The sequence below is a fragment of the Gadus chalcogrammus genome, chromosome 9 (assembly GCF_026213295.1).
Source record: "Gadus chalcogrammus isolate NIFS_2021 chromosome 9, NIFS_Gcha_1.0, whole genome shotgun sequence".
NCBI classification, from domain to species: domain Eukaryota; kingdom Metazoa; phylum Chordata; class Actinopteri; order Gadiformes; family Gadidae; genus Gadus; species Gadus chalcogrammus.
The window spans coordinates 15,775,583-15,803,188 of record NC_079420.1 but is presented as its reverse complement, the minus strand read 5'-3'; the positions used below and the strand labels follow the sequence as shown (position 1 = coordinate 15,803,188).

The 27,606-nt window shown below is 45.2% G+C and overlaps 1 protein-coding gene across 1 annotated transcript; it reads left to right on the top strand.

Annotated features, from left to right (window-relative positions):
* The first annotated feature begins 4,007 nt into the window (after window positions 1-4,007).
* Window positions 4,008-27,606, top strand: lamb4 (laminin, beta 4). Its single transcript, XM_056599408.1, has 35 exons — window positions 4,008-4,080; window positions 6,270-6,320; window positions 7,541-7,698; window positions 8,836-8,971; window positions 9,473-9,546; window positions 9,647-9,835; window positions 10,756-10,819; window positions 11,062-11,276; window positions 11,868-11,988; window positions 12,663-12,851; window positions 13,212-13,367; window positions 13,774-13,886; window positions 14,067-14,146; window positions 14,734-14,890; window positions 15,107-15,238; window positions 15,390-15,578; window positions 15,656-15,768; window positions 16,089-16,209; window positions 16,410-16,587; window positions 16,944-17,087; window positions 17,534-17,765; window positions 18,308-18,465; window positions 18,967-19,191; window positions 19,645-19,862; window positions 20,283-20,379; window positions 20,588-20,951; window positions 21,670-21,830; window positions 22,014-22,216; window positions 22,431-22,634; window positions 23,419-23,563; window positions 24,413-24,620; window positions 24,899-25,034; window positions 25,544-25,717; window positions 26,114-26,267; window positions 27,178-27,606. The coding sequence occupies exons 2-35, from the start codon at window positions 6,296-6,298 to the stop codon at window positions 27,309-27,311; spliced, it is 5,367 nt and encodes a 1,788-aa protein (XP_056455383.1). The 5' UTR covers window positions 4,008-4,080; window positions 6,270-6,295; the 3' UTR covers window positions 27,312-27,606.

The window sequence follows — 27,606 nt, the reverse complement described above, 5'->3', positions numbered from 1 at the left end:
CTGCTGTAATGACATAACATAAATTGATATAAGAACATAAACCAATGAACAGGTAAAATGGAATGAGCGAATCAATAATATTGTAGACTGTTTACATTCTTCACACATGCAGTCGAAGCCTCTATAGAACTATTAACATTTTTTGCATTTTGACACAAATGCTAACTACCAAGTTGGCCAACACTAGTCCGCTTAAAAGCTAGGTGAGACGTTCCAACTACCCAGTCAGCTCCAGTAACGTTATAAACCTTTATATTTTAAATACTCACCCACCAACTAAAATAGCAGGACCCCAGTGGTGTATAAACGCTATAATATTTATTAATTTGAGGCTCTGATACATTGAATAAGCAAGGGTAAAACTATGGTAATGTTAATGCATTAATGCAGTCCCATTCCTTCTGTAACCTTTAGCTTAGCGGGAAGCTCAGTCCACCTGAATTTGTAGTCGGTCCGTAGTCAGGTGCGAACCTTCTGCTGCTGGAGGTAGTCCACTGTTGTTTTCTATATCGACAATATTTTTGTATAAAACCCGGAATAAAATAATCAAAGTAAAAAATGGCGGAAACTTATCTGTATTTCCTTTGCACCTCTGCACTCACTTCCTGTTTCTCTTTTTTCAATTTCTAACATACAGACATGAGTTAAATGAACATACTTACGGACAAAACTCACAATAAGTCAAGACAATGGATAACTTTAAGTTAAACTTATAAACTTGAGTTCAATATCCAAAACTTGACAAATGGATTTAAAGAGAAGAAATAAGGTCAGATAAATGAATGGGGCTATCCTTTTTACAGTGTAATAATATGAAGAAAAATATGAGAGGGTAATCAGAATTTGAAGGGGTGAGTCCTAGAGAGAGAGGAGTTAAGAAATTAACAAGAATTCAGCAAACTAGAATCAGAAAAAGTACTATGTATCAAAAGCTATCCCCACACAGTCCATCCACCTCACAGTACCTCCCAGCCCTCCTAAACACGTTCTAGCCCCCTTAGACTCTCCTTATGGTTCTACATGTGAGGTGCTGTTCGCTACGCTGCCCGCTGTGATCCACCCAGCTAAACGCAGAAGTGTCTCGCAGACGGCGAGATGCCAGCTCGGGGGGGGTGCTTAGCTGCAGGTGTGGCAGATGTCGCGTTGTGATGCCACTCAACTCCTCCCTCCTGCCAGGCTCTGCCCTAACCACTTCCTCCCTGTCTGACTGACTGGTGTCCTCCTGTTCATCATGCTGTCTGCCTGTCTGTCTGCCTGGTTGTCTGTCTGATTGCCGGTATCCTGCTGTTGATAGGTCATGCCCGTCTACCGTGTCTGATTGTCTGTCGGAATGGTCTCTTCCTGTTCCCATGTCCGTCCGTCTGTCTCTCTGTCTGACTGACTGGTCATCTGTCCTTCTGTATTACTGTCTTTCTTATCATGGTCAGTTTGACTTCCGGTCTCTTTGGCTGGCTATCTGTCGGTCTGCATGTGTCTCTATGGTCCCATTTGCCATGTCTCCCTGTCTGTCCACCTGGTGTTCCTCTGTCTGTCTCCTCCCTCCCTTCCTCCCAGCTGTGGCTGTGACTCGCTCCAGGGTCTCCGGTAACATCTGTCCTCCCAGCAGTGCTTCCTCCCAGGTACATCGTCAACACCGGCCAACCCCCCCAGGCCCAGAGCAACAAACTGCCCCCCCACCACCTCCAAAATAAACATAAGGCAAGAGGGTGTGTGTGCGCGTGTTTGTTTGTGTTTGTGTGTGTGTGTGTGTGTGTGTGTGTGTGTGTGTGTGTGTGTGTGTGTGTGTGTGTGTGTGTGTGTGTGTGTGTGTGTGTGTGTGTGTGTGTGTGTTTACGTTGGTATGGTAGTGGGGGCTGTGGCATAGTTATAATTTAGATTAACTTTGCATCCATTGGACCTTTTGGTGTATTTGTAGTAATAGTTGCGTAATAAACTTGCATTAGACTGGAAGAGAACATCATTCAGCCTCTTCTATCATATAATATGCACATTATGAGTAACTTATTCACTTCAAATACATTTACAAGTTAAAATATCTTTGTGAATGAGTTAATTTTGACTTCCTTCGTTTTACAAGACAAAAATGTTTCCTTGTCCTCTAATATATAATTTTCTGATCCAGAGGCAAGACGATTATTTCAAATGGAATCCCTATTCTGAGCAATTCTAAATTCTAAATTGATTGCCAATGGACGAACTTGTTATCCGGCATGGTTATCATCACTAGTGCTATTTCCTCTATATCGAGGCGCCCCCTTGTGGCGATGCATGTTCAAAACTATCCATTGCAACTGAAATACAGTTTTATGAAGTGCAGAAATGAACCAAAGGAACACACAAGAAAGACAGAGAAAAGAGATACAGGAATAATGATTTGCGTCAATTATTATTTTGGGATATGAAAGATAATAATCTTTATGATAAAATTCAACACTAACAATAATACTTATAAATTATAACGTTTTTCAAACGTATCCCTTTTGTGTGTCCCTTTTGTGTGTTTGTGTGTGTAATTGTTTGTCTGTATATCTGACTGTGTGCGTGTGTGGTTTCGCGCGCGTGTGTGTGTCAGTAGACACCATGGTTCTAATGTTGGCATTATGCTAACATTTTACCAAATATCAACGTTGGCCGGATGTTTATTTCAGCACATGCCGGGAGGAAGAAGGCCCCCCCCCCTCCCCCGTCTCCATCCCACAGCCTCCCCTAAGCAGACGGCCGAGACATCATGCCCCACCTGCTCTCCTCCGCCCTGCTGGGAACCCCAGGGGTCCCCCATGTTTACCCCAAAGACCCAGAAAGTGGCAACGCGTGTTGACAGTGTTGTACATGATCTGCTGGGGAGGTAGACCCTGTGATGGGGCCAACTCCCTCCCCCACCACCCCCTACTGTAGGCATTAGGGGCCGCTGGAACCTGTTCATTTGGCCAGATGGGGCCAGTGATTATCTGATGGGGTGGCACAGGAGAAGGGCCTTCACGCTCCCACTCTGGCTCCCTGGCTCCCTGGCAGCCCGGAGGTGATTAGACAGGCTTTTGGAGTGTGCTTCCTCCTACTGTTACATCCTGTCAAGCACTCACCTTGGTCCAGGCTTGCGTGTGGCCCTGTGTTCCAGTTATGCGTTGGAAATGCTTCTGTTTTGGAATGTGATTGTTGGTGGTAATGTTTAGGGAGGGGGTTTGGTTCAGGTATGGCCTGGGTAAGGATCTACACTATAATGGCCAAACACAAAAGATACGTCTCAAATTAAATGTATTTATTAATTAATGAGATGTTTCAGAAACATCGAAATGATGTTAACAATACAGTGCAATGCATAAGGTTTACAATACAGAACTATTCTTGGTTTACATAGACAGTAGTTGTTTTTTTGTGTGTATTTTATTCAGTTTCAATTGTAACCTAAGGATGGCAGCAAACCCTCTGATTTGGTCTAGTGTGTAGTCGTTCTTTACGGTCTGTATTACATACAGTTGTTGCACAAGGAAATACTCAGAGGGATACTATCATTATCATTGAGCTCATCATTCTCATGGGAGAATCTAGGTCAAAAGTAAAATCCCTAAACCATTACCAACCTCAGGCAAAGAAATAATACAGAAAAGGATAATATTTTTTTTACAGAAGGATGCAGAGATTTTTTGCGATCAATGTAAGTTCACCCCCGTTTGTAGTTAGTAATACATAGTACTACATATAGTAATACCTATACATACTCTACATATGTGTATTTTCCTGTACACACCTTCTCTCTTTGTCAAGGTGAGGATTTCCCGCCTTGCCTGATCACTTACCTCAGAGGTATTCTTCACAGATAAAGGGGGTTGTGTCAAAGCTGAAAGGAATCGAATGCCTTTCTTAGTCTGTCCTCTTCTCCCTGATAGTATGCAAACTTTACCGCACACACACACCCACCCCCCCCCCCCCCACACACACACACACATCCATGAGCACACACACATATACATAGCCAGAAGCTATGCTTTTCCTGCTGTCTGCATGGAGGTCAGGTGTGCAGTTACCTGTTGAGGTGCTCCGAGTCAGTGCATCGTGGATCATACATTGAGTCAGCAGCGACAGGTAGGATACGCTTTCTTGAAAAAGGAGCCTATTTCAAAAGGATATTTGTGTGTTGCGTTGCAGAACATATTTTGGTCTTGATCGAGCAAATTGTTAAGGTTAGGTACAGACAGGTATCAGGTACAGAGTTGGTTCAGACTTGAGAATGACTCGTCGGGTTATTAGAACCAGGGTGTGAATGTTCAAATGTGGAGCTATGATTTAGCTTGACATTTGACAATTGACTCAGCCTCCCTATTTGATGTTAACGTGTTGAATAGTGGAATGTGTGAGAACAAGGTGATAACACACATGTTAAATGTTCTTATAATTGATCCCCATTAAACATGTCTTTTTAATGGATGCGTTCGTGTAGAGGCTGGGAAACTGTCTAGACCCCTATGCAAATCCCAACTGTGGTTAAAAAATTCTCGAAAACCCTGTTATTAGTTAGTGTGTGTTTGGAGTCTTAGAAATGCAAATAGACAGGGCATCGCAGTGCTTTCTGTTGACGTGGATAAGTAGCTGTCATGTTTTTCTAACATAGGGAGATGGGTTACAATCTACCCATTGACTTGTTAGGGTTAGAGTTTGGTTAACTAACTAAAACATTCATTTTGGATGCATGCATTAGAACATGCTTAAAATGATATGTAAGTGTCAAAAAGTAAGTAAGTAAAAGTTTCTCAAAGAACTATATTACTTCAATACCCCCAGCTGTCAGGGTCCTAATAAGACCTCAACCTTTCATTTGATCCAAGAGGTATATATTTATTGTTCTACAGATCTGGAGGGAGGTTTTATCAGCATACAGTGAGCGGATCACGACCCCTTGTGTCTGTGCTGGGAAGGATGTGGCCATTTGTTAATAGCACCTGGAAGACGTTAATTGAAACACCTAACTGTGAATTGTATTTGATGTGCATACAGTCTTGTTTGGAGTCAATGCACTGCTCTTGTCAGTTGATGTTGCTAACAGGAGAATACTTATTTTCAGCCCATTCTATGCATAATCCATTACAAATATACGTATTAGGAATGCGATTATTGAAGCCTAATATGAAAGTCTGGTTATTTGATCATGAGTTTTTAGAGCTGCACACTGCCAACCAAATGAATTGATTAAAATACAAATTGTGAAATATGAGATATGAGCATTTTAACCTAAACAGATTTGTCATCGGTTGAAACCATCATTATGAAATGCTTTGAACGAACTGGTACCCAGCAGATCATGATTAAGGCCTCTTCAACACTGGGATGCTAAAGTTATGGTTGTACAACATGTTTTCAGCAGCTAGTGCCACTGTGTTACGGTGATTGCAAATGGCTTATGGAAAGGCTATTCAATGTGCTTTTGACACAGCAGTGAGTTCAGAAGGTTATCTTGCCTACAGAGCCAGGATGTCCTACAAGCTCCTCTAACTTGGACACATAATAATAACTTTCTCTGTTAAATATATATGAATATATATATATATATATATATATATATATATATATTCAACAATTTTTTTATGTATCTAACTGTCAAGTGCGACATTATCAAAATATAATTATACATCAAAGTATACAGTATGTCACATTCCACAATTTATAGGGTGGCTGTAAATGATCTTAACTTTATTATAGACTTTAACATTATGGCATCAGATTAGCTGATATGCTGTTGGACGTGGTTTTATTAAGGTGTGCAGTCAGTCCTCAGTGTCAGGGTCTTCTTAAAGCTTGTAACACATTTGGTTTGGGGAGAGCTGCCAACTGTTGCTCTGTGTCTACGACCTTTGTGACGCTGCCGGGGGAAATCTGCACAAATTCTTAGTTCACTTAGATTCATGTTTGTACTCACAGCATTACGTCAACCCTGTGTCTATCATTTGAAATGAAATCTAAAGAGATTAAATAGTTACCTCATTTCTTTATTTAGCCAAATGAGAGATCCCTATGGCTTCTAAGTGAGAGAGACCAAGTGGGTTTGATCACAAAATAATCACTCGAAAGCTTCCGTGCTAAAAATATTGCTGCTTTCTTGACAATGAGTTGTTGAGCTGCCACAAGCAGTTAGCCTTTCTCTGCTGTCTGTAAACCTGCACTGTCCTTTAAGTGTTGATTCTTAGCTGATCCAAACCATTCTTCTGCTGTCTGTGAACCTTCACTGTCCATTAAGTGTTGATTCTTAGCTGATCCAAACCATTGCTCTGCCTCTGCAGCAGCTCCAGCCCTCCAGCCCCACAAGATGATCTGTGGCCTGCTGTTCTTGTGTAAGTTGAATGGCCGGGCTTCTGGATTGTAAGAGGCACACCGCCAGGATCCTGCCAGGGAAGATCCTGCCGAGGAGAGAACAACAGCACTCCCCAGCCAGGGTTTGGCCCCGACAAGGGCAGGATTAGCGGTTGAGTTCATAGCAGGGGCCTGTCACTCTCTGCCATCTTAGCGAGGGAGTCCTGCGTACTGCAGACGTGTGATCACTTGCTTAACACCAGGGCAGAATATTTCCACTTGTAGCTGCATGCTTCTTTCCTCCCCAAATGCAGGATTCATGATTAACTTTACTGTACTACAAAGCGGAACATTTGACTTGGGCTGTCCCCAATGTTGCAGACGTCAGAGAGAATAAAACATCAGAGAGGTTGAATAAAGATATACAGCAAGGTCCCTTAAAGCACCATTATACAAACTAAACAGAAACACGTCAATAAAAGCAATGATCTGTACAAAAAGTAACGAAACACTGCATTCCTTAACAGCAAGACAGGCACTAATACAACAGGAATGTGCATGATGGCACAGTGAGCCAATTGCCTCAAATCAATTTGTGAACTGCAGCTATCTGGGAGGAGGTTGTGCTGTGATTGATGATCAGAACTCAACACTAAATCTCCTCTCCTCATGAAGAACATTATCAATAAGAAAATACATTCGGGGTGGGCCGATGGTTAATTAATGCGTAAATGATGTAGTGAATCTAAAACTATTAGAATTAAATTCATTAAAAAAATATTTCATATTTTAGACTTTCTTTACTAATTATAACGGTTTCAAGGCATGATGCTCTCAACATGGTGACTCCACTTTCCCCCACTCCACGGATGTATTAGATCCGCTTTAGCTTTTGCTTCTTGTAACATTGCATTCGTGTTAGTCTATTGGTCTATCTGGGAACTGTGAAGTACAAAAAACAAGTCTTGCTGTAATTCTAAAATAGAGAAATAAATGAACTGGGGGTGGCAAACTGCGAGTTGTTCTGTCTAGATACAGTATTCCAGTCACATGAGAATGAATCTAGTCAGAAGGAAACCAGGGTTGCAGTTCAGGAGCTCAGGGGTGTAGTGTCTCCCAGCTGAGAGCCGCTTGGTCATTCAGTTTTGAAAAATACCCTAACCCTAATATATCGACAGAAACAATGATGGGCAGCTGAGCGTAAAGAGCTCGGGCTTCCCATCCTGCTCTCAACCGTTCTCCTGATGTCTCGTGTCTCCAGTGGCGGTCCCTGGTGCACTGCTCCAGGAGGAGTGCCACGGGAGCTCCTGTAACCCCCAGCTCGGTGACCTGATGGTGGGTCGGGCTGCTCAGCTATCAGCCTCCTCCACCTGCGGCCTGGACGGGCCCCAGAACTACTGCATCCTCGGATACCTGGAGGTGAGCGCCGAGTCCGAGCTCAGAGAGCCTCATCCCGACTTGAACTCGAAGTGCAGTTATGATATTTTCTTGGTTCTCTCTAAGTTTTGTAATCACATACTTTCTTAATCGCGTTTACAAAAATGTGGATTAGAATAAGACTAATAGTACGGTGCTTCCAGTGGTATTTCTATAAGAGGTCATAATTGATGAAAAGAGCTTGTTTAGTTTAAAATGTATTTTGTGCAACTGGATGTCTTAAGTAATTATGAGCTAGAATTACCTCACAGCGCCCCACCTGCTGCTATCATTACTGCATCAAAACAATTCCAAAAGCTCTCTCCCTCTCTCTCTCTGTTCGCCATGTAAAGTGTTGATAGCAGGCACCTATTGTAGCAGTCAATGTAACTACACATTGAATTGAGAGAACAAGGTGTTAGGGTCTGAGGCCGTTCAGCTTGGAGAGGGACTGGGATGGTGATAGTGAAGACGGGGCAGGTGGAGGCACCCGCTGCTGCTGACAGACTCACAGGGCTTCCTGGCCCAGGAGACGAGTGTGTCTCTCTCTAGACATGTCTTGATCCGCCACATTTAAAGGTCATTACCTTGCCTCTGCTCTGGGCCAATAATTTCATGTTTTCCATTCTGCATTCCCTTCTGCTGTCACACTTCTCCCCCTTAAACCACTCTCTCTTCTCTACGCCTTGTCTATTTTCCCCCTCTTTCCCCTGCAGCTGTCCCCCCCCCCCCCCCCCCCCCCTCCCATTTCCTCTCTCTCTTCCACTTCAGATTCATGTTTTTTCCTTCCGTCTTTCTTCGTTGCTATTTGCGGGGAAATCGCTGTGGCTTGTTAAACTGTTCCTTTCTGGGAGACCACCTGTCGATATAATCCTGATTGTTCTTTTGCTAGTAATGCTTGGGTTCTGATATATATTGGAAGATAAAGAATTTTGTTAGACGTCTGCCATTTTATTAAATCTGTATTAGTTGTTTTTTTTGTCGAACCTCAAATCAGTAGTTGTTCTCAAAACTTTTGCAACAAATATAAAGGGACCATTCAAAGTGAAAGATATGGTTTTGTAAGGATATTGTTCCTGATAACGCCTGCTGTGCATGCGGACCTGGCCCAATGTGTTCTTCTGCTGTGGTTTCCACTAGGAGGAACAGAAGTGCTTCACCTGTGACTCCAGGCAGCCCTACGACCGCCACAGTAACCCCGACAGCCACCTCATCGAGAACGCCATCACCATCTTCGACCCCGAACGCAGGATGCGCTGGTGGCAGTCTGAGCCCGGTGGGTGACAGATTTGGTCACGCTACACGTCGTGTGATTGGACAGTGTTCGTAGCCAATAGCATTTTGGTGTGTCATTTTGGAGAGCTTATTCGTTGATGTCATCACGTGTGTGTTTTCTGTATGTGTGTGTGTGTGTGTGTGTGTGTGTAATATTTCAGTGTGTGTAATCTTTCAGTGTGTCTGTGTGTAATATTTTAAGTGTGTGTTATATCTCTGTGTGTCTGTATGTAATTTTTCAGGGTGTGTCATATTTCAGTGGGTCTGTGTAATCTTTCAGTGTGTGTTATATTTCAGTGTGTCTGTGTGTAATATTTGAGTGTGTGTTATGCAACTCAGCTTGTGTTCTATTGAGTGTCTGTGTGTAATCTTTAAATGGGTTTAATCTTCAGTGTGTGTTATAGTTTCCGTTTGTCTGTGGGTAATCCTTCAGTGTGTTATATGTCAGTGTGTCAGTGTGCCTGTGGTTTATCTATAATGTGTGTCTCTGTGCACACTGCAGGTGTAAATCAAGTCAGCATTCAGCTAAACCTAGAGACCCTGTTCCAGTTCAGCCACCTGGTGCTCACCTTCAAGGTAACGGAGAAAGCCCCCATTTAGCCTCGGCTTCTCCTCCCCGTGAGCGTATGCCTGCGTTACTGCGTATGTCTCATCGAGGTGGGCGTGTCACCTGCAGAGTTTCCGCCCGGCGGCCATGCTGGTGGAGCGCTCCAAGGACTTCGGCCACACGTGGAAGGTGTTCCGCTACTACGCAGAGGACTGTGCCGCCCACTTCCCCTGGGTCTCAGCCGAGCCGTCCGACAGTGTGGACGACGTGGTCTGTGACAGCAGATACTCGGGCTCACAGCCGTCCACCGACGGAGAGGTACTCAATGTCCACGCACACCCACTCATACAGGACATATAATACATTTTATACAACGGGGGACCTAAATCCAGCGATCTGATTGGTTCCCAACTGTTGTATAATGAGCGTAGGCCTATACATAACTGCTATGACGCCCGATCATTTTGTGAAAGTTTGCATATCACTCCGCGCCTGGAAGTAGAAACAGTTACAAAGTGAAACATATGTTGGATGATGGAGAGGGTGCAAATGTTGTTAATCCGGGAGTGAGCAAGGCGATGGAGAGACTAACGAAAGCTTAGGCACACGGCGAGTGAACTGCTCCATAGGATAAATTGCCGGCGAACCGCTCTATCGGAGCCTTCTCTCGGAGGGACGCTAAAGTGTGTTGCATAGCGACCGTCGATGCATAGCGGCAGCCAGGAGGGACTACTTTTTTGTATTCTTTAATAAAACGGCTATTTTGACTTTCTTGGTTTCTTTTTAAATGTAGTGTGTCTATGATTTTCGTTTCGCCATAACAGTAACCGTTGTATAAAAGCAATAGATCACTTCAGTCAGTGGCATGTGCTCATTATACCACTGTGAAGGGGGTCGCTGGCCCTCCGCTGCGCGTCGGGGCCGGACAACGCCCCTTCACAGTGGTATAATGAGCACATACCACAGCCTGGCGTGATCTATTGCTTAAACATATATCACATGGACGTTACGTACATTGCATGGAAGTTACATACATTACATGGAAATTACACACATTACAAGGACATTACATACATGACATACATAACGCAAATTACATTACATACAATAGATACATTACATGGACATGACAAACATTACATCGACATTACATACATTACATGGACATTGCATACATTACATGGGCCAAAAAAACATACACAAGGGATGTTAGGTTCTCTTTTTTTTCGTCCCTACAGGTGGTTTTAAAAGCTCTGGATCCTATATTTGATATTGAAGACCCGTACGCACCCAACATTCAAGGTTTGAATACTTTTCTTTCCCTGCTGATTCAACTGGCGAAATTGTTACCACTTTTCCACTGTTTTAAGGTGTATATTTGACATTGAGGGGTAACAACAATGATAGTAGACTCATAAAACCAAAGAATAAAATAAATATCAAATATACAAAATAACTGAAACATTCATGAAAATAACTGAAACATTCAGGAATTATACTCAAATATCTTCTTCATCACAAATAACATTTCCCACAATCCCTAGAGCTGATCACCTTGACGAACATCCGGGTTAACTTCAGCCGTCTGTTCACGCTGGGCGACACCCTGCTGGGCCGCCGGCGGAGGAACCCCCAGGACAAGTACTACTACGCCCTGTACGACATGGTGGTGCGGGGCAGCTGCTTCTGCCACGGCCACGCCAGCAGGTGCAGGCCCGTCGACGCCGGCCGGGGAGACGTCTTCAACGAGCCCGGCATGGTAGGGCCGCTCCAACCGCTAACTACTGGAGGACGCTCCTCATTACAATTATAGACCAGATTCTACTGGGATTATATCTGATTATGTTCTATCGGGATCATCATCACATTGGGTCAATTTAATTAAGGATTCGATTCAGAGCAGATTCAGTTGAGCTTTATATTAAATTCAGGTCACATTGGATTGGATTGGATTATATTATATACAATTTTAAAATATTAAAGAGCCCTACTAAACCACCAGGTGTGAGTGTGGTATAACATGAAGAGGGTAGAATATATTTTAATTGTCGGAGTGTAGCATATTCCTCAGGATGATAGACATTTTAAATCAACGCGTGCGTTACACACACAGCACAATCATGCAATCAATTTAGGTCTCCCTGGGTGAATTATGTTATTGAGAAACACAGTGACCAGAGAAGCAATTCTTTCCAAAGTCGGATGGGGTTTGTGTTCTGCCGTATCAACCATCAGGCACCCTGCCGGAGGGTTTCATGCACACCCCAGTCAGATATGAGTGGTGCTGTTTAGTAGCTTGGCTGATTTGATTTAGTTTTCTCTGGCCACATGCTGTTGAATGAACACACAGGTACATGGACGGTGTGTGTGCCAACACAACACGGCAGGGGACAACTGCGAGAGGTGCGAAGACCTTTACAACGACGCCCCCTGGCGGCCAGGCAGCGACGACGAACCCCACACCTGCAGGAGTAAGACATTGTTACAGCTGTAGTGTAAGCTACCGTTAAAGTTATACCATTTACCGACCATAGTTACAGTCTGAGATTTTCCTGCAGTGGTTTTATAAATTTAATAAAATAGATTTGTAGAGAAACATTCCCTGGATGCATTGAAAAGTTTCAGTTTCATTCTTAAGTTCAACCTTAAAGGCACCCGGTGCAACTTTATGTAAACATTCAATGAAAAATAAACATTCAATTTCTAGTCTTTTTTACACGTAGTAAGTTTCAATAACTCCATACCATTACATATCGACATTCAAGGAGCAAAGATGAGACGTCGTTGTGTGGTGAGAACTGATAGAAAATCGTAAACAACAACAATCGCCGGTGGGGAGAAGCCATTTTTCCATTGACTGGAAGTCTGCTTTATTTATTGTAGGTTACAAAAAATAAAGAAAATGGCGGCATTGTTGTTATCGATTTTCTATCAGTTCTCACCACAAAACGACGTCTCATCTTTGCTGCTTGAATGTCGGTTTGCAATGGTATGGAGTTATTGAAACTTACTACGTGTAAAAAAGACTAGAAATTGAATGTTTATTTTTAAGCCTCGAAAGTTGCACTTAAGAAAAGCTTCATTGTGCAGGTTTAGAACCGAGAATCTCAACACTAATGGCGCCCTTGGCGGCCGGTCCTCCCAGGATGCAACTGCCACGGCCACTCGGAGCAGTGCCGCTTCGACCCGGCCCGCTACGAGGCCACGGGGCGGCTGAGCGGAGGCGTGTGCGTGGACTGTCGGAACGAGCGCGTGGGCCCGCGGTGTGAGCAGTGCCGGCCCTACCAGTACCAGGACCCCTTCAAAGCCCTGGAGGACCCGCGGGGCTGCATCCGTACGTCCGCCTTCTCCTTGACCACTTTAGTCTGTAGTAGCATTCTATCTTACATGCATCTGAAGGTCTGTTTCTATGGAAGTAATCAGATGCAATGATTGGTTTGTAATATCTGTACATGTACAGTATGCTACGGCAGTTCTACATAATTAATTGCCCAAAAGGCCAAATTTATTTTTAATCAGATGATCGATTTTATAGTAGGAAAATGCCCAAAAAGCTCTAATATTTCTTTGAAATGTAACATTGTATTCAAACCCAATTCTACTCTTATTAGGATATTTGTTAAAAGTTAAAGCAAAGTATACCCCTCTATATCATGTAATGTATACTGTAGTGTTCTCCCTCCCCCCTACCCAGCCTGCGACTGTGACCCAGTGGGGTCCCAGGGTGGGGGCCTGTGTGAGTCTGCCACAGGACAATGTGTCTGCAAGGAGAACGTTGAGGGCCAGCGCTGCGACCGCTGCAAGTATGGCTTCTACGGCCTGCGAGAGGACGACCCCGCCGGCTGCCAGAGTAGGCTACCTCCTCACTGCAGTGATCGGACCACAGTCATGTGAACACATTCTTGTGACTGCATTCATGTTAACAATTTGATTCCATTTTCTCTTCATACCATTCCATAATAATTATAAATATTATTATAATAACCCATCAAGTAAACAAAGTTGATCCAAAGCTCCTTTCGGTTCAGGTTTGTTTTGATTGAAGAGTTGAATTATTGATAAGATATTTGTTTCTTATAAACACATTTTGGCTAGGAATCTGTCGAAAGATGAAAGACGATAAACAAACAAACAATCTAAAAAGATCAATATAAACATTGATTGAGGAACTCTGAGGAATGCTGGGACACACTACCACCTCATGGTGGTAATGGTGACTTGACTATTGTGTGTCTCTGTGTGTCTGTGTTCCCCAGTGTGCCTGTGTAACTCACAGGGCACCATGCCCTCGGCCCACCAGTGCGACCAGGTGACTGGAGAGTGTATGTGTGAACCCCTGGCTACTGGACGCTACTGTGATGAATGTCTGGTGAGCAACATCATCATATACAATCAAGCTGTCACAGGACTTATTCTTGGATGGATGGAAGTCAGTTTAAACTCATATGCATTTAAATTGACTTTAAATCTGAGTGAAAGTATAATAAAATCACTTGTTAAATCCAACACATTGAGCGTGTGTGTGTGTGTCTGTGTGTGACCCCTACAGCCAGGGTACTGGGGTCTGGGGAACACTGTTCACCGCTGTTCCCCCTGTGACTGTGACTCTGGAGGAGCAGTAGGCAGCAGGTGAGTCTGCTCGGCCATACAATTATTTTGCCTTTAATGTTGCGTATTAACGGTTAGAACAACATAGTGTGTGTGTGCGTGTGTGTGTTTTGTGGGTGTGGGTGTGTGGGTGCCTGGATGGTTGGGACGTGTGCGTGTGTGTGTGTGCGTGTGTGTGTGTGCGTGTGGGTGTGTGTGTGTGTTTGGGTGTTTGATTGTCTGCAAACTCTTTACTGTTGAAAAATGTCCATGTTGACCATATTGATAACACTTTGTAGTTGGAGGGAATGTAAAACCAACGCCATCTAGTGGTAGTGTTCCAAAACTGAGCGAGCAATGCATGACCTTTTCCTAGTTTTTACATAAGATATTACTTTAATTCCGAAACTACTTTCAGCATGAGCTTACATTTTGTGATAACATGTGGTTTTAGTAAAAGCATGTGTTTAGGATGATAATCAAAATCAACGCTAGATGTCACTATAAATATGAATACTGACTTTCATTTTGCAATACAGCCCATAATGTGTTTTTCTGAAATTGTCTCTACGGGGTATTTCACCCCCGGAGACTGTCCCTACCTATAGCTGTGATGTTTGTTCACACAGCTGCTCTGCTGAAGATGGGAAATGTGAATGTTTGCCCAACATGGCGGGGAGGAGGTGCAATGATCCCGCCCATGGATACTTCCTGCCCCCGCTAGACTACTTCCTCTATGAGGCCGAGTTCGCTGGGCCGTTACAAGCCATAAGTTCCTCTTCTTTGGTATGTCACATTAGGACAGTCCATAATGCATTCACTTAGGCGCATTGCAATGATGTACAAGACTTACTTTTTGCAGCACTCACCAAGTCTCCCTCTGTCTCATAACCTTCACCAAATGGCTTCATGCACACAGAATGTCTTTGCATTAGATATGTTTTTCATAGTCTAAGAGGACCCATAATGACTTGTGTGCGTTGGAATGCGGCCTCTTCCCAGGTCAACCCCTCGGCTCTGCCTAAGTGTGAGAAGTACTTCCGGGAGCAGGGCTACGACTTCAAGTACAGCAACGGCCGCCTGGTCCTGGTGCGGAAGACCAAGAGGCAGGCCCGCAGGAGGAGACAGGGAGAGGTAGGCGGTCACGCGGGCAGGCCTTCATCATGAAGACGCACAGACGGTGTCATTACATGCATCATGATACATGGGGGACTTCACCGGTAAACACTTAACATAGCTAATAGTTGACATGACTTAAAAATTGTTTCACCATGGTTTCATCCAGCAGAGGACCATCTCTTTAGAACCGGGGAGCCCCCTGCAGATTGTCCCCCGCCAGAGGACAGCAGACAGGCAGGTCACCTGGACGGGCCCGGGATTCGTCAGGGTCCGGGATGGGGCGGGGCTGAGGTTCACCGTCGACAACCTGCCCAGCTCCCTCGACTACCAGCTGGTGGTCCGCTACGAGTCAGAGGTACAGAAGCAGCCGCACGTGGAGGGTACCCCACAGCTGATCCCTGTAGACGGATGATTTGAAATGTTCCTCTGCAGTCCCCAGACGATTGGCTGGCCTCGATAAGCGTTGTTCCCTTGTCGCCCGGTGACGGCGTCTGCCCCAGTGACCCAACAGAAAGTAAAACTCTCCGCCTTCCCGGGAACTCCAGGTTAGAGACCCATGGAAGACTCTGAATACCTCCCTTAAAACAGGCTTGTGTAGCACAGTAGAGTTTGTTTGTTTTAGTTTTGAACAGATGCTACTGGATTCTCTGTCATGACTTTTGTTTTCCTTTGGTATATCCTGTTTCCTTTCCAACCTCCAAAGATATTCTGGTAGTGCTCATAGCAAACCCGACATAGTGTATCTGGTGCTTAGAGTAATCTTCAGTTCATATTGGCTATAGTAACCTGCCTCTCCGACCAGCAATACAAAAGCAATGCATCCATTTAAAGAATGATGAATGCTAAGATTGCCTTCATTTTCCAGGAGCGCCATTGTGGATCAGCCCGTGTGCCTGAATGCAGGGGGGCGGTACTTTGTGGACATCACCTTCAGGAAAGAGCAGACCTCAAATCCCCAATTCAGCTCACACATCCTTATTGACTCTGTAAGAACTCTTTCAGAAAAAAGTCCTGGGAAAACATGTGTTAACAAAGAATAACCTAAGAGGCTGTGAGATGATCAGTGCTTGGATGATACATCTTAGAGTGAATAAATTGGTAAAAAGATACACAGTTGAGCACCGGCCATTGGTCACTGATGACTAAATAGAATGACAATAGAAAACATCCCTCCCTGTTCTCCCAGATGGGTCTAATTCCCCGAATCGAGTCTGTCCAGGACTTGTGTTCTCGGAGCGATCTGGATTCCTACCGGCGCTTTCGCTGTATCCACCTGGCGGCGCAGGCGGGCCAGCAGGAGCAGTGGCCGGAGGTGTGTGAGGAGCTGGTCAAGAGCCTGTCGGCCCGCATCAACGGAGCCGTGGGTAAGAGATGGACCACCCGACCAGACACCAGCTCCCAGCACAATGACCGCTCCTCCATCTCAGGACCGATCAGTAGAAGGATTATTTTATTCTTAAGGATTGATGATGGTCCGAACTCGAAACCTGAACCACCAATGTAAAGCAGTGCCTTGCTTTAAGGATATAGAACCCATAACTGTGATCGTATGCATAATACTTCATACTGGCACCACTCAAAGTTAATGACATTGAACACATTATGGTAACATAGCCCCCTTCTTTGACCATATGTGTCCAATGGCTCCCAAGCAAACGCTGTCGTGCTGTCTTGAAGCCCTTGTCTCCGTCCCGTCCATTCTGAAGTCCTGTGCCCCCAGCCTGCAGGTGTAACATCCACGGGTCGGTGGGCCAGTCCTGCAGTAAGGTGGGGGGTCTGTGTGAATGCAAGCCCAACGTGATTGGTCGATGCTGTGAGACCTGCGCCCCCCTTACCTTTGGATTCGGACCAGGCGGTTGTGAACGTATGTTACACTTCACTTTACTAGTAATCAGTACATCTGGGTACTGAAGCATTGATTGAAGTATTATTTATATTGAATATCCCACCTAAGCCTACACTGTGCTCCTGTAAACTAGCTAGGCGACTTAGAGGCTAACTGGTTTTGATAAAAGTGTGTAAAGTGGAGAAAGTCTGCTGCAGTCATGAGTTACGAGGCTTTTAAAGTTAAAGTGATCTAATTGTATTGTGTGCTTCGATTTGAAAAGAATAAACCAACCAAACATCCGTTACGTTTCCCCTGCTCTCATAGAGCAGAACAAATCCATCAGAGCTTTTCCCGTTCCACCAGCAGCAAAAATATTAGTACAGTGTTTTAATTGATGGTCCCCGTCAAGAAGGACACTAGGTGAAACCCTTTCTGACAAACACTCAAACAAAGTCAATCCTCCCCTGCTGGCTGTGGACCAGCGTGTGCGTGCGACCAGCGCGGCGCCCTGTCGGAGCTGTGCGACCAGGTGAGAGGCCAGTGCCCGTGCCGGGCGGAGGTGGCGGGCCGGAGCTGCGACCGCTGCCGGCCGGGCTACTGGGGCTTCCCGCTGTGCCGGCCCTGCGAGTGCAACGGCCTGGCGGAGCTCTGCGACCAGGACACCGGCTCCTGTCTGCAGTGCCGGGAGAACTCTGCCGGACACTCCTGTGAGAGGTCAGCGCCCCCACCCTAAGTCTGTTGTTTACCTCTAATGATGTGGTCTGGTCTGGGCGGGTCTGTGTTAAGCATCAGCAAAATGGTGGTCAACCAAATCCATTGCAATCTCACCTAGTTGCTATTGGTATTCTATTCCTTCAAGCCAATATAATTGTCTGAGTCTGTTAACCCTCCTGGCTACTTAGCGTAAAGGGTGACCAATCATGGTACAGTAACATGGCCTTGCAACTAAAACAATTACCGTACATATACTTGGTTTAGCCTGTGACCCATTACCATTCGCCTACATTACCGCGACGATGAAGCTACAGTGTTTCAGACTTTGAAGAGGTACAAACTACCTGAAACAAAGAGGGTGGGGGGGCGGGAATTCAGACCACACCCCTACGGTCCTGAGTCTTTCCTAGACTGAGTTTATTAGACTGACTTTGAGATGTATATTTAAGATGCAATGTTCAAGATTGAGCCCCTCCCAGTAAGTAGGCAGGGGAATCAACAAACCTCAGTGACAGAATTCCGACCCTTTTACCTGCTCCCAGGTGTGTGGAAGGTTACCACGGTGACCCAGTCTCCAGAGAGCCCTGTGAGCCCTGCTCTTGTCCAGACATTCTTGGCAGCGGGAAATTCTTCGCATCATTCTGCAACCGAGAGCCAGAGTCCGGCAGTCTTATCTGCAACTGTCTACAGGGACACACAGGTGTGTGTGTGTGTGCTTGTGTGTGTGTACTTGTGACTTTTTTTGTTTTAAGGTAAGTCTGTTATGTTTATTATTTTGCCCAGGCTCACCCTGATGATGAATAGCTTCTTTTGGACTGGATTCTATTTTTTTTATTACAATAAACCTTTTTGTTTTCTGGCTAAACCCAGAATCTGTACTGTTTGAGTTGGCCTCATGTTTCCCCACTATCTCCTAGACTTGAGGGTCGTAACAGGGAGAAAGAGATAAATAGAGGCTTATAGCTGGCACCCATATCAGTGATAACAGTAAGAGGCCAAATATAGATTCAGAAGGTATCGCAGTCAAAGCTTATCTATAAAGAAGAGTCTTGAGATAAGTTAAAGGGCTGTATCGGATCCCTAGTCCCGGCCCACCAGGCCTGTTCTATTGGCAGCTTATAGACCACATATCCAACTGTTTAACAAACCCCCAGTCGCCACCCCGATTATATTGTGTGTGTGTATGTGTGTCGCCCGAAAGGTCCTCGCTGTGACAGCTGTTCGGCCGGTTTCTATGGCGACCTGGCGGCCCCCGGGGCCCTGTGCGAACAGTGTCTGTGCAACAACAACATCGACCCAGAGGACAGCGCCGCGTGCGACAGGGTGACCGGCGAGTGCCTCCGCTGCCTGCATCACACGCAGGGAGCGCACTGCCAGGAGTGCAGGCCCGGGTACTACGGCGACGCCCTGGAGCACAGCTGCAAAGGTAAACGATGAAGGGGGTCAGTCACCGACCGTCCAAATGTCCTCGGTTGCCCGAGCGAGGCACTTGAACCGCTGAAGCTGCATGACTGGATGGGTTGGTTTTAGCTGTTTTAGCTTTTTGTAACTGCTTTATGGTATTAATGTTGATGACGTACGGTGTGAGAACCACGTCACAATAATCTTCACACATTTTATGCTTGTGAAGCAAATTGACAATAAACACAAAAACCTGCTACACTACTCACCTGCTGGGCTATACTATAACACCTACTGTTAATATATAATAAATATATTACTATAATTGTATTCATACGATAACTGAGTTCTATCAACGCACTCGGCACCATGCCTCCCCTCTGCCCATAAACAGAGCAGACGGGTGACTAGTGTTATGTGGGACACCTGGGATTGGGATGAATCTCTAACCATGGTCAGTGTCTCCCCTGGTCCTCAGAGTGCTCGTGTGACCGGAGGGGGACGGAGGTGACCAAGTGCCCCCTGGGAAGCCCCTGCTTCTGCCAGCCACAGAGCGGCCAGTGCCCGTGCCGCCCGGGCGCCACCGGGGCGCTGTGCGACGAGTGTGCCGACGGCTTCTGGAACATCGGGGGGGCCTCAGGGTGCCAGCCGTGCAACTGTGACCCGGCCAACTCCCTGGACAACGTCTGCAACAAGGTGTGGACGCTGGGCCACACTGCGCTGTGATTCCATAAGCAGAGGTGGACTGGTAGTCCCGGGACGGGAAGTTATATCCACTCCGGTGTGTTCCAGCAACTGGGTTAACTGATCCTGCAGCGCAGCCCCAGATCTAGTCTAAGATCCCCATTGGAAGGGATCGGCTGGCTAAGAAACATCGTAGGGGTTTTGCCTTCTGAACGTGGATTTTCACGCTGAAATTGCCATGTATTTCCCTTCAAAATCAACATTGCAGATTAATGAATCAAATTTTTTGGAAGTGAAACCAAATATTTAAGCAAGTCACTAAAATGCATGCTTGAAACCTCAGAACTAGCCTCGTTAGCACAAACATGAACACAGCTGAACCCCGGCTTGTTGTAGACTGTTCTGGAATTGACTGTCCTCTGCTGCCTCCAGGTGACAGGACAGTGTGTGTGCCGTCCAGAGTTCGGAGGAAGGCAGTGCGATGAATGTGGCGAAAACCACTTTGGGAATCCAGACCTCCAGTGTCTATGTATGTTGACACGCACACAAACACACACACACATACACCCATAGCTTTACAGATGTTCTCCCTGATTTGAATACTTTTAAAGGTACATCTCAACGTTCAAAGACTTCATCACATGCTCCTGAGTGTATGGGGGAGGGGTTAAAACACCGTGTTTATTCTATTCAAACACTGCGTGTGTTGACCCCGTCTCCTGGTGCCCCCCCCTCAGCGTGTGACTGTGACCTGGGGGGCTCGGAGCGGCCCGCCTGCGACCCGGACACCGGCGAGTGCCTGTGCCGCGTCGGGGTGACGGGCATCTTCTGCGACGAGTGCGCCCCGGGCTTCCAGCAGACCTTCCCCGCCTGCGCCCCCTGCCACGCGTGCAACGAGATCTGGCGCCTCAACGTCAGCGAGGTCCAGAAGGCCTCGCAGAAGATGAAAGTGCTCATCCCTCGCCAAGGCAACCAGTCCGGCCACGAGCGGCAGAGCCAGCGGATGACCAAGATGGAGTCCAGCTTGGACCGGCTAGCCAACCTGACCGGGGGGTCCCCCGCTGTGTTGGGGGACGTGGAGAGGCTTTGGCTCAATGTCCGGTAACAGAGGAGGGTTTTTTTTGTATTTGATGAGTTTCAATTTGTTTTGAAATATCGATCTCAATGCTCACTCGTCATACATGACGACATGGATACATTCTGTTTCATTACACGGCTCAGTCTGGACCTGCAGCCGCCTACATGCATTTGCAGAAATTACAATGTAATCAGGGCCAATCAGGGACTGTGTCTTAGGGGATGACGTAAACGGGCCAACCAAAAAGCAAAAGCAAAAAGCGTTAACGGTAACAGGAGTAGAGTTTGCACAGCCATAAGTGTTCTGAACTATGTACTAGCGGAGTTTCTCGATGAATGAGACGTCTTCTCCGTTCCTCTTTATCCCGTGTGTCCAGAGCAGCTCACGGTGAAGGCGTCACATGTTTTGTTACGCTGCCTTTCTGAAAGAGTTTGTGTCAAGGCCAGTACTGAAATGGATGAGGGAGGTCCATGCGGATCCTTGAAGAAAGGCAGAAGTTGAGGTCACGTTCTCAGGATGTTCTCCAGGCCACTCTTGAACATCTGTAGGCTTGAAAAAGTTGCATTCAGTTTTCCTTTGGAGTTGGTGGCGTCGATGATATTGTCGACACATTTCCAACTGATTGTTTGATTGCTACTTTGGAATCATAAAACCTCACATAAAAAAAACGTTTAACTTTTACATTTTCTGGTCTTGTCATAACCCAAAAATATGTTTCTGTACTCTTTTGATTCTAACCAGGCAGCTCAAAGACAGCATCGATCCCAATTTAATCTTGGTCAACACGACACCGCTGCTCAACACGGAGATAGACAACATCCGGAAGGATTTCAATAACCTGCTGCAGCGCCTGAGAGACCAGAACCCTGACGACCCTGACGTGGACACGGAGGAAGTAGAAGGTCCAAGCAAAATACTGAACCCCTCTTTGTGCGCAAATCCAGGATTAAAATGGAAATGAATCGGTTCAATATCTGTTGCATGCTCATGTTGTAGCAGACTCACGAAAAGACTTTGTTTCACCCAGGATTACACTCCCTTACCCCATCATCAAACCTCTGACCCATCCTTCTCTCCCCCTTCAGAGCTCCTGGATGAGATTAGGAAGCTCCACAAGGACTTCATGGCAGAGGAGAAGAAGGTGCACGACGCCAATGCGGCTGTGGAGGACTCCATGAACACACGGCAGGCCCTGAAGGGCCTCGGGGCCAACTGTGGCGCCAAGGGGAACCTGTCCCAGCTGGTGGACAAGGTCAACGCACTGGACGTGGTCACGCTCAATGAGAAGGTCAGTGTGGATTCATTGGTTAGGGATTTATTGATGTATTCATGGACGTGTTGATTAATTATTCATTCATGCACACCTTTATATATATATATATATATATTTATATTTATTTTATTCATAATTCGCGACGATATTTGTCATTGCTATTTTAAAAAAAGCAATGTTCATATTTTGACCCAGAATTTTTATTTTCTCTCCCCTACTGCCGACACAGATCTGCGGAGCACCAGGTCACCGGGAATGTGCACAGTCTAAGTGCGGCGGGGCACTCTGCAGCACCTTCTGGGGGACAAAGCTCTGTGGCGGTCCGTCCTGTAACGGGAGCCTTCCGCTGAGTCTGGACGCAAAGAAGAAGGCGGCGGAGGCAGAGACCGCCATCGGCACGCTGAAGGATCAACTGGAGGCCAGCAGGAGAAAGGTACCTCACACCTTCGTAGTCTGGATGAGGCCATCACGTTTGCGCTCGTTTTGTTGGACTCCCAGCCGGAAGGTGAAGGGTTTCATGGGGTCCTGTTCTTTAATGGGCTGAATCTGAATTTACTCAGAGTTGATTTGGACGGAAGCAGGACTTAATAATTGAATTGTATATTATAGCTGGTCTGTGGATATAGAGCAGTCAAGAGTACCATTTGAGGGATTGCTCTTAATGTGACATTGAGTGCTCAACCGTGGCTTGCCAGTAGATTGAAGTAAGTCTATCGAGTGTTGCTTCATCATTTCCAAGTGAGGCACTTCAACCATTTTTGAAAGCATCTATATGTAGCTTGATCGATTTCAGGGGCATGGGGTGGGTGGGGGAAATGAATGTGAACCCTATTCAATTATTCTCCAACTTAGCTACAGACAAGAGTGCAGTTCTCATTGCAACCACAAAAATGGTTGAGGATTTTCTGGAGGGGTCATGAATAATATCAGCAACGTATATCAAATGATCTGCTTTAACAGACCCACGGCATTAAAAGTCGCCTAAAATATATAAATTAATCACTTTAAGGCCATCACTATACATATTTACTTCAAAAGCGTGGTCAGCTTCTATTAAATATATATTTTCAATTACATACTGTAATTCATTTGGAAATAATTAAAGACTGACACTTCTGCTGAATCCCCTTCCCCCCAGGGATGAGCCACTGGGTCAATCAGGCCAGTTTAAAAGCTCTGAGGACATTGTGCTATTCTCTGTCCCTCTATCTTGGTAGACCAACGCAACTAAGAAGGTGGCCCTAGAAACGCTGGACCTCTCGGATAAGCTGCAGGACCGCATCAACAACAAGAAGGAGGACGTGGAGAGAGAGAAACAGAAAGCCAAGGATCTGTTGAGACTGGTCCAGGTCTACCTGAGGGGTGAGTGTGGGCAGATCATGTAAAGCAGAGGTCTTCAATGTTCTCCTGGCCAAGGACCCCCAAACTGATGGAGAGGTGGAGCGGGGACCCCCTACTATAAAATGTATAAAATGGTGTTTTATATTAAAATGGTCCTATAGTGCCATGTATAAATGCACCTTGTTATTTTGCATTCAATACTAAGATATTCAAATAATACACAGGTTCACATTTAAACATGTGCAAGGTAATAATCATCTAATAATAAACTGATACCTGCCAAGATCAACAATGTCTGTCAATTGCATGTAATCATGCATAAAAGCTATTCAAATGGACATTTTTAAAACATAAACGTGGAAAACGAAAATTAGTGATGTTTGTTCGTGTCTTTCTTATCGCTCCGCGAGTAGTCCGGTAACTTATCAACCCCAGCGTGAAAATAGCGAAATAAAATATAAAAAATAATATTATATGTGATTGACCTCAAGTTATGGGGAGCATGAGTCAGCATAACCCTAACACTATTACATATACAGTGTTTGTATACATATACATACATCTACATAAATTCACAGAGTCCAAGACCGTGGTCATTATTTTCACTAAACTTTAAGGTAGGGCCTGTCTGATGCCTGGCTGCAGCAGGTGAAACATGGCACATAGCACAAAGTTATTTTCATGGATTTCTGTTTGACATTGAGGGTAGCTAAGAGAACAGTGAAAAGCACTGGAGAAGGACTGAATGTTTCAACAGACATGTTTATATAATACCTAACACACGGTAACCCCTCACCAAATATAGGCCCAGCACTATAGTCCATATGGGAAACCCAGGCTTATATCGTTTGATTCCCCCTCATTCTCCAGATGAGATGGTGTCCCCCGACGACATCGAGAAGATGGCCCAGGCCGTGTTGAACATACAGCTGCCTGGTACCCCCGACCAGATCCGCTCCCTGATCAAAGACATCAAAGATCTAGTCTCAAACACCCCCGACCTGAAGAAGGACCTGAGCTGGTTGGAAGAGCAGACCAAGATAGCCCAGGACCTGCTCCAACAAGCTCTCCAACTCAAGTACTGACGTTTAGAATGTGGACAGCGCTACTAGTCAATCTAGATTTCTGATCACTAGCGTAACCATATAAATCAACGTTTATTGGAGCTTGAATATAATGGCGGTGATCCTCGATCAGCAGGTTGGAAGTGAGCCAATGATATCCCTAGCTTACTAGTTATTAGCTTTTTGTTTAGATAGCACAGAGAATACATATATAATTAGTCTGATTCTTATAATTGCTTAATGAGTATGAGTATTTTTTGGCCAATAATATTGAAATGTTCTTTTTCATTAGAGATAAAAGTAAAAACATAGATGTGACGCACATCACCGAGGCGCTCTACGCGGCAGAACGGGCCCAGGACACGGCCAACAACGACCTGGAGGACGCCACCAACGCCACAGACATGATCAAGGACCAGATCACTAATGTAACTACCTCACCACCTCTATACGTCCACCAGGATTCATGGGCCTTATTTTTGGGTTAGCGTTTTTCTGATTGATTGATCCATTATTCTTCCCAGCCATTTATTCATCCATCCACCAACCTATACATCAGCCAGTCATTCATCTTCCACCTATCCATCCATCCACCCATCCATCACCCATTCATCTAAAACTCAGCCATTCATCCTCCACCTATCCATCCATCCACCCATAACCCATTCACCCATCATCCATTCATCTATAACTCAACCATTCATCATCCACCTATCCATCCATCACCCATTCACCCATCATCCATTCATCTATAACTCGACCATTCATCATCCACCTATCCATCCATCACCCATTCACCCATCATCCATTCATCTAAAACTCCATTCATCATCCGTCGATCCATCATCCACCTATCCACACATCTCCCAGCCATTCACTGCCTCCCCGTCCCCCCTCCACCAACATGTATATGTCGGTGTGTGTTGATCTCCTCCAGGTGCAGCAGAAGCTGGACGATGCCGAGGGGGCTCTGATGAGCGGTCGGCCCCCCGGGGAGCTGCTGGGGGAGATAGGGGCCCTGAAGAACAAGACCGACCTGAACCGAGAGCAGGCGCTGGAGGCTGGGAGGGCAGCGGACGACGCGCTGTCCACTGCTGGAGAGGCTGAGGCTGTAGGAGACACACACGCACACACACACACATGCGCCCGCGCACACATATACACGCCATACACACACACACACACACATGAACACTCCATACATGCGCACACACACGCGCACACACACACACACACACACACACACACACACACACACACACACACACACACACACACACACACACACACACACACACACACACACACAATAATATACACACACACAATAATATACAGTACACACAATAATATACAGTACACGCGATACACACATACATACATACACACATTCACACATACACACAAACACACATTCACATTCACACACTTATTCATTGATTTTCATTAATTCAGTTGTGTTCTTGCGATCTTTAACAACATAAGGCCGCTGTGATGTGTATGACAGGAGCTGGACAAGGTGAACAAAAAGTTTAAAGAGCTAAAAGAGAAGAATGGCAAGCAGAACGCAACAGACATGGCCAGCCAGCTTCTGAAGGACATCACCATGGAGGCAGAGAAGCTCAAGGAGGACGTAAAACGCAAACTGAAGCAAATCGAAGGTCAGCACATTATTAAACATACAGTTTTATATAAACATTTATATATATACACATGGCAGTAACCAGCTATGAGGTCACTGAGGACAAGACCTTGCTAATTATTTACACCAAAATAAAGAATATATATATTTTGGTAAAAACATGGTAAAAAAACAAAAGTCTGCTCTGAATCTGCACATTATAACTGATCACGAGTTGCCAACTTGTCAACACACATCTACCTATCTGTGTATCGATCTCGTAAAGACATTATCTGACACAGCATTGCAAAGAGTTAGAAACAAACTTTCCGAGGGGAGAAAATACTGGCAGTAGCATCGTTGTCAGAGAAGAAAGTATTTAGACGTAACATGTTTCCTTAATCTCTGATGAATTATTATGGGATTTTTATGATTTACTAAAGTACATGTGTTACATATAGATCCTTTAACAATACAAAGATAGTAGTCTATGTTAACATGTATTTTTCCTCCATTCTGTTCTTTACGGTAAGGTTGGAGTCCCTTGCGCGGGGGTCTTCTGGTTGAAGGACAGGATGGGGGTTCCAGTTTAATGAACTTAATCAGCGTTTATTACTATTTATTAGGACTAACTGGATAGTCAAGATGAGAGTGGGTTGGCTCAAATTAAACTGTATCTAAATTAGATAAAAAATTTGCTGAGGAAATTGAACAATGTGCTTCAATCACAATTGTACAAAGATCCTATATCAGAACTTTGGGCTGTTTTTTAGCTCGTAACATATAGCATTGTTGGATCAATTGTTGCTTTTCTCTCAGGGTAATTCTTCACCAAAAACACTACAAAAGCCTAGTAATTATGGTAGTAATGGAAGGACAAGGCTTATCATATCAACACGTATCCTAGAGTCCTGATTGGCTGACGTGTCTATCTGTGTGTGATGCGTTAGACCTGGAGAGCAGGATCCAGGACTCCATCAGCAGCAAAAACCAAAAGGCCAAAGAGGTGGAAGATCTGCTGGACGCAGCGGAGGAGTTGAGGCATAACATCACCCAAAAAGCCATGGGATACATCGACTGCTAGTGCTAACCAGGAGAGGGATCCCCCCACTGGCTACCGACCGGCACTGCTTGTGTTAAGCTCACCCGATACGCAGGTAGCCGTTGAACGGTAAGGAAAGATTGGAAATAGCTGAATTATTCCCAGGGAGAATTATACACATACACAAACTACTGCAAAATTGTTATTATATTTTTGATGTTATTATTTTCTCAATTGTTAATACTAAGTGCCTACATAATAAAAATGCATTGTATTGTATTTGTTTTGTTTAGTTTTTTAACCTGTTCAGTATTTGTAATGGTTAATTGGTGAAATA

Bases quoted from the DNA above. Each gene is read 5' to 3' on its own strand.
- lamb4 (XM_056599408.1), top strand. From the start codon at position 6,296: ATGATCTGTGGCCTGCTGTTCTTGT. The intron at 10,820-11,061 runs GTTTGAATACTT...CACAATCCCTAG, and splicing joins GTACGCACCCAACATTCAAG to AGCTGATCACCTTGACGAAC. The intron at 11,277-11,867 runs GTAGGGCCGCTC...ATGAACACACAG, and splicing joins TCTTCAACGAGCCCGGCATG to GTACATGGACGGTGTGTGTG.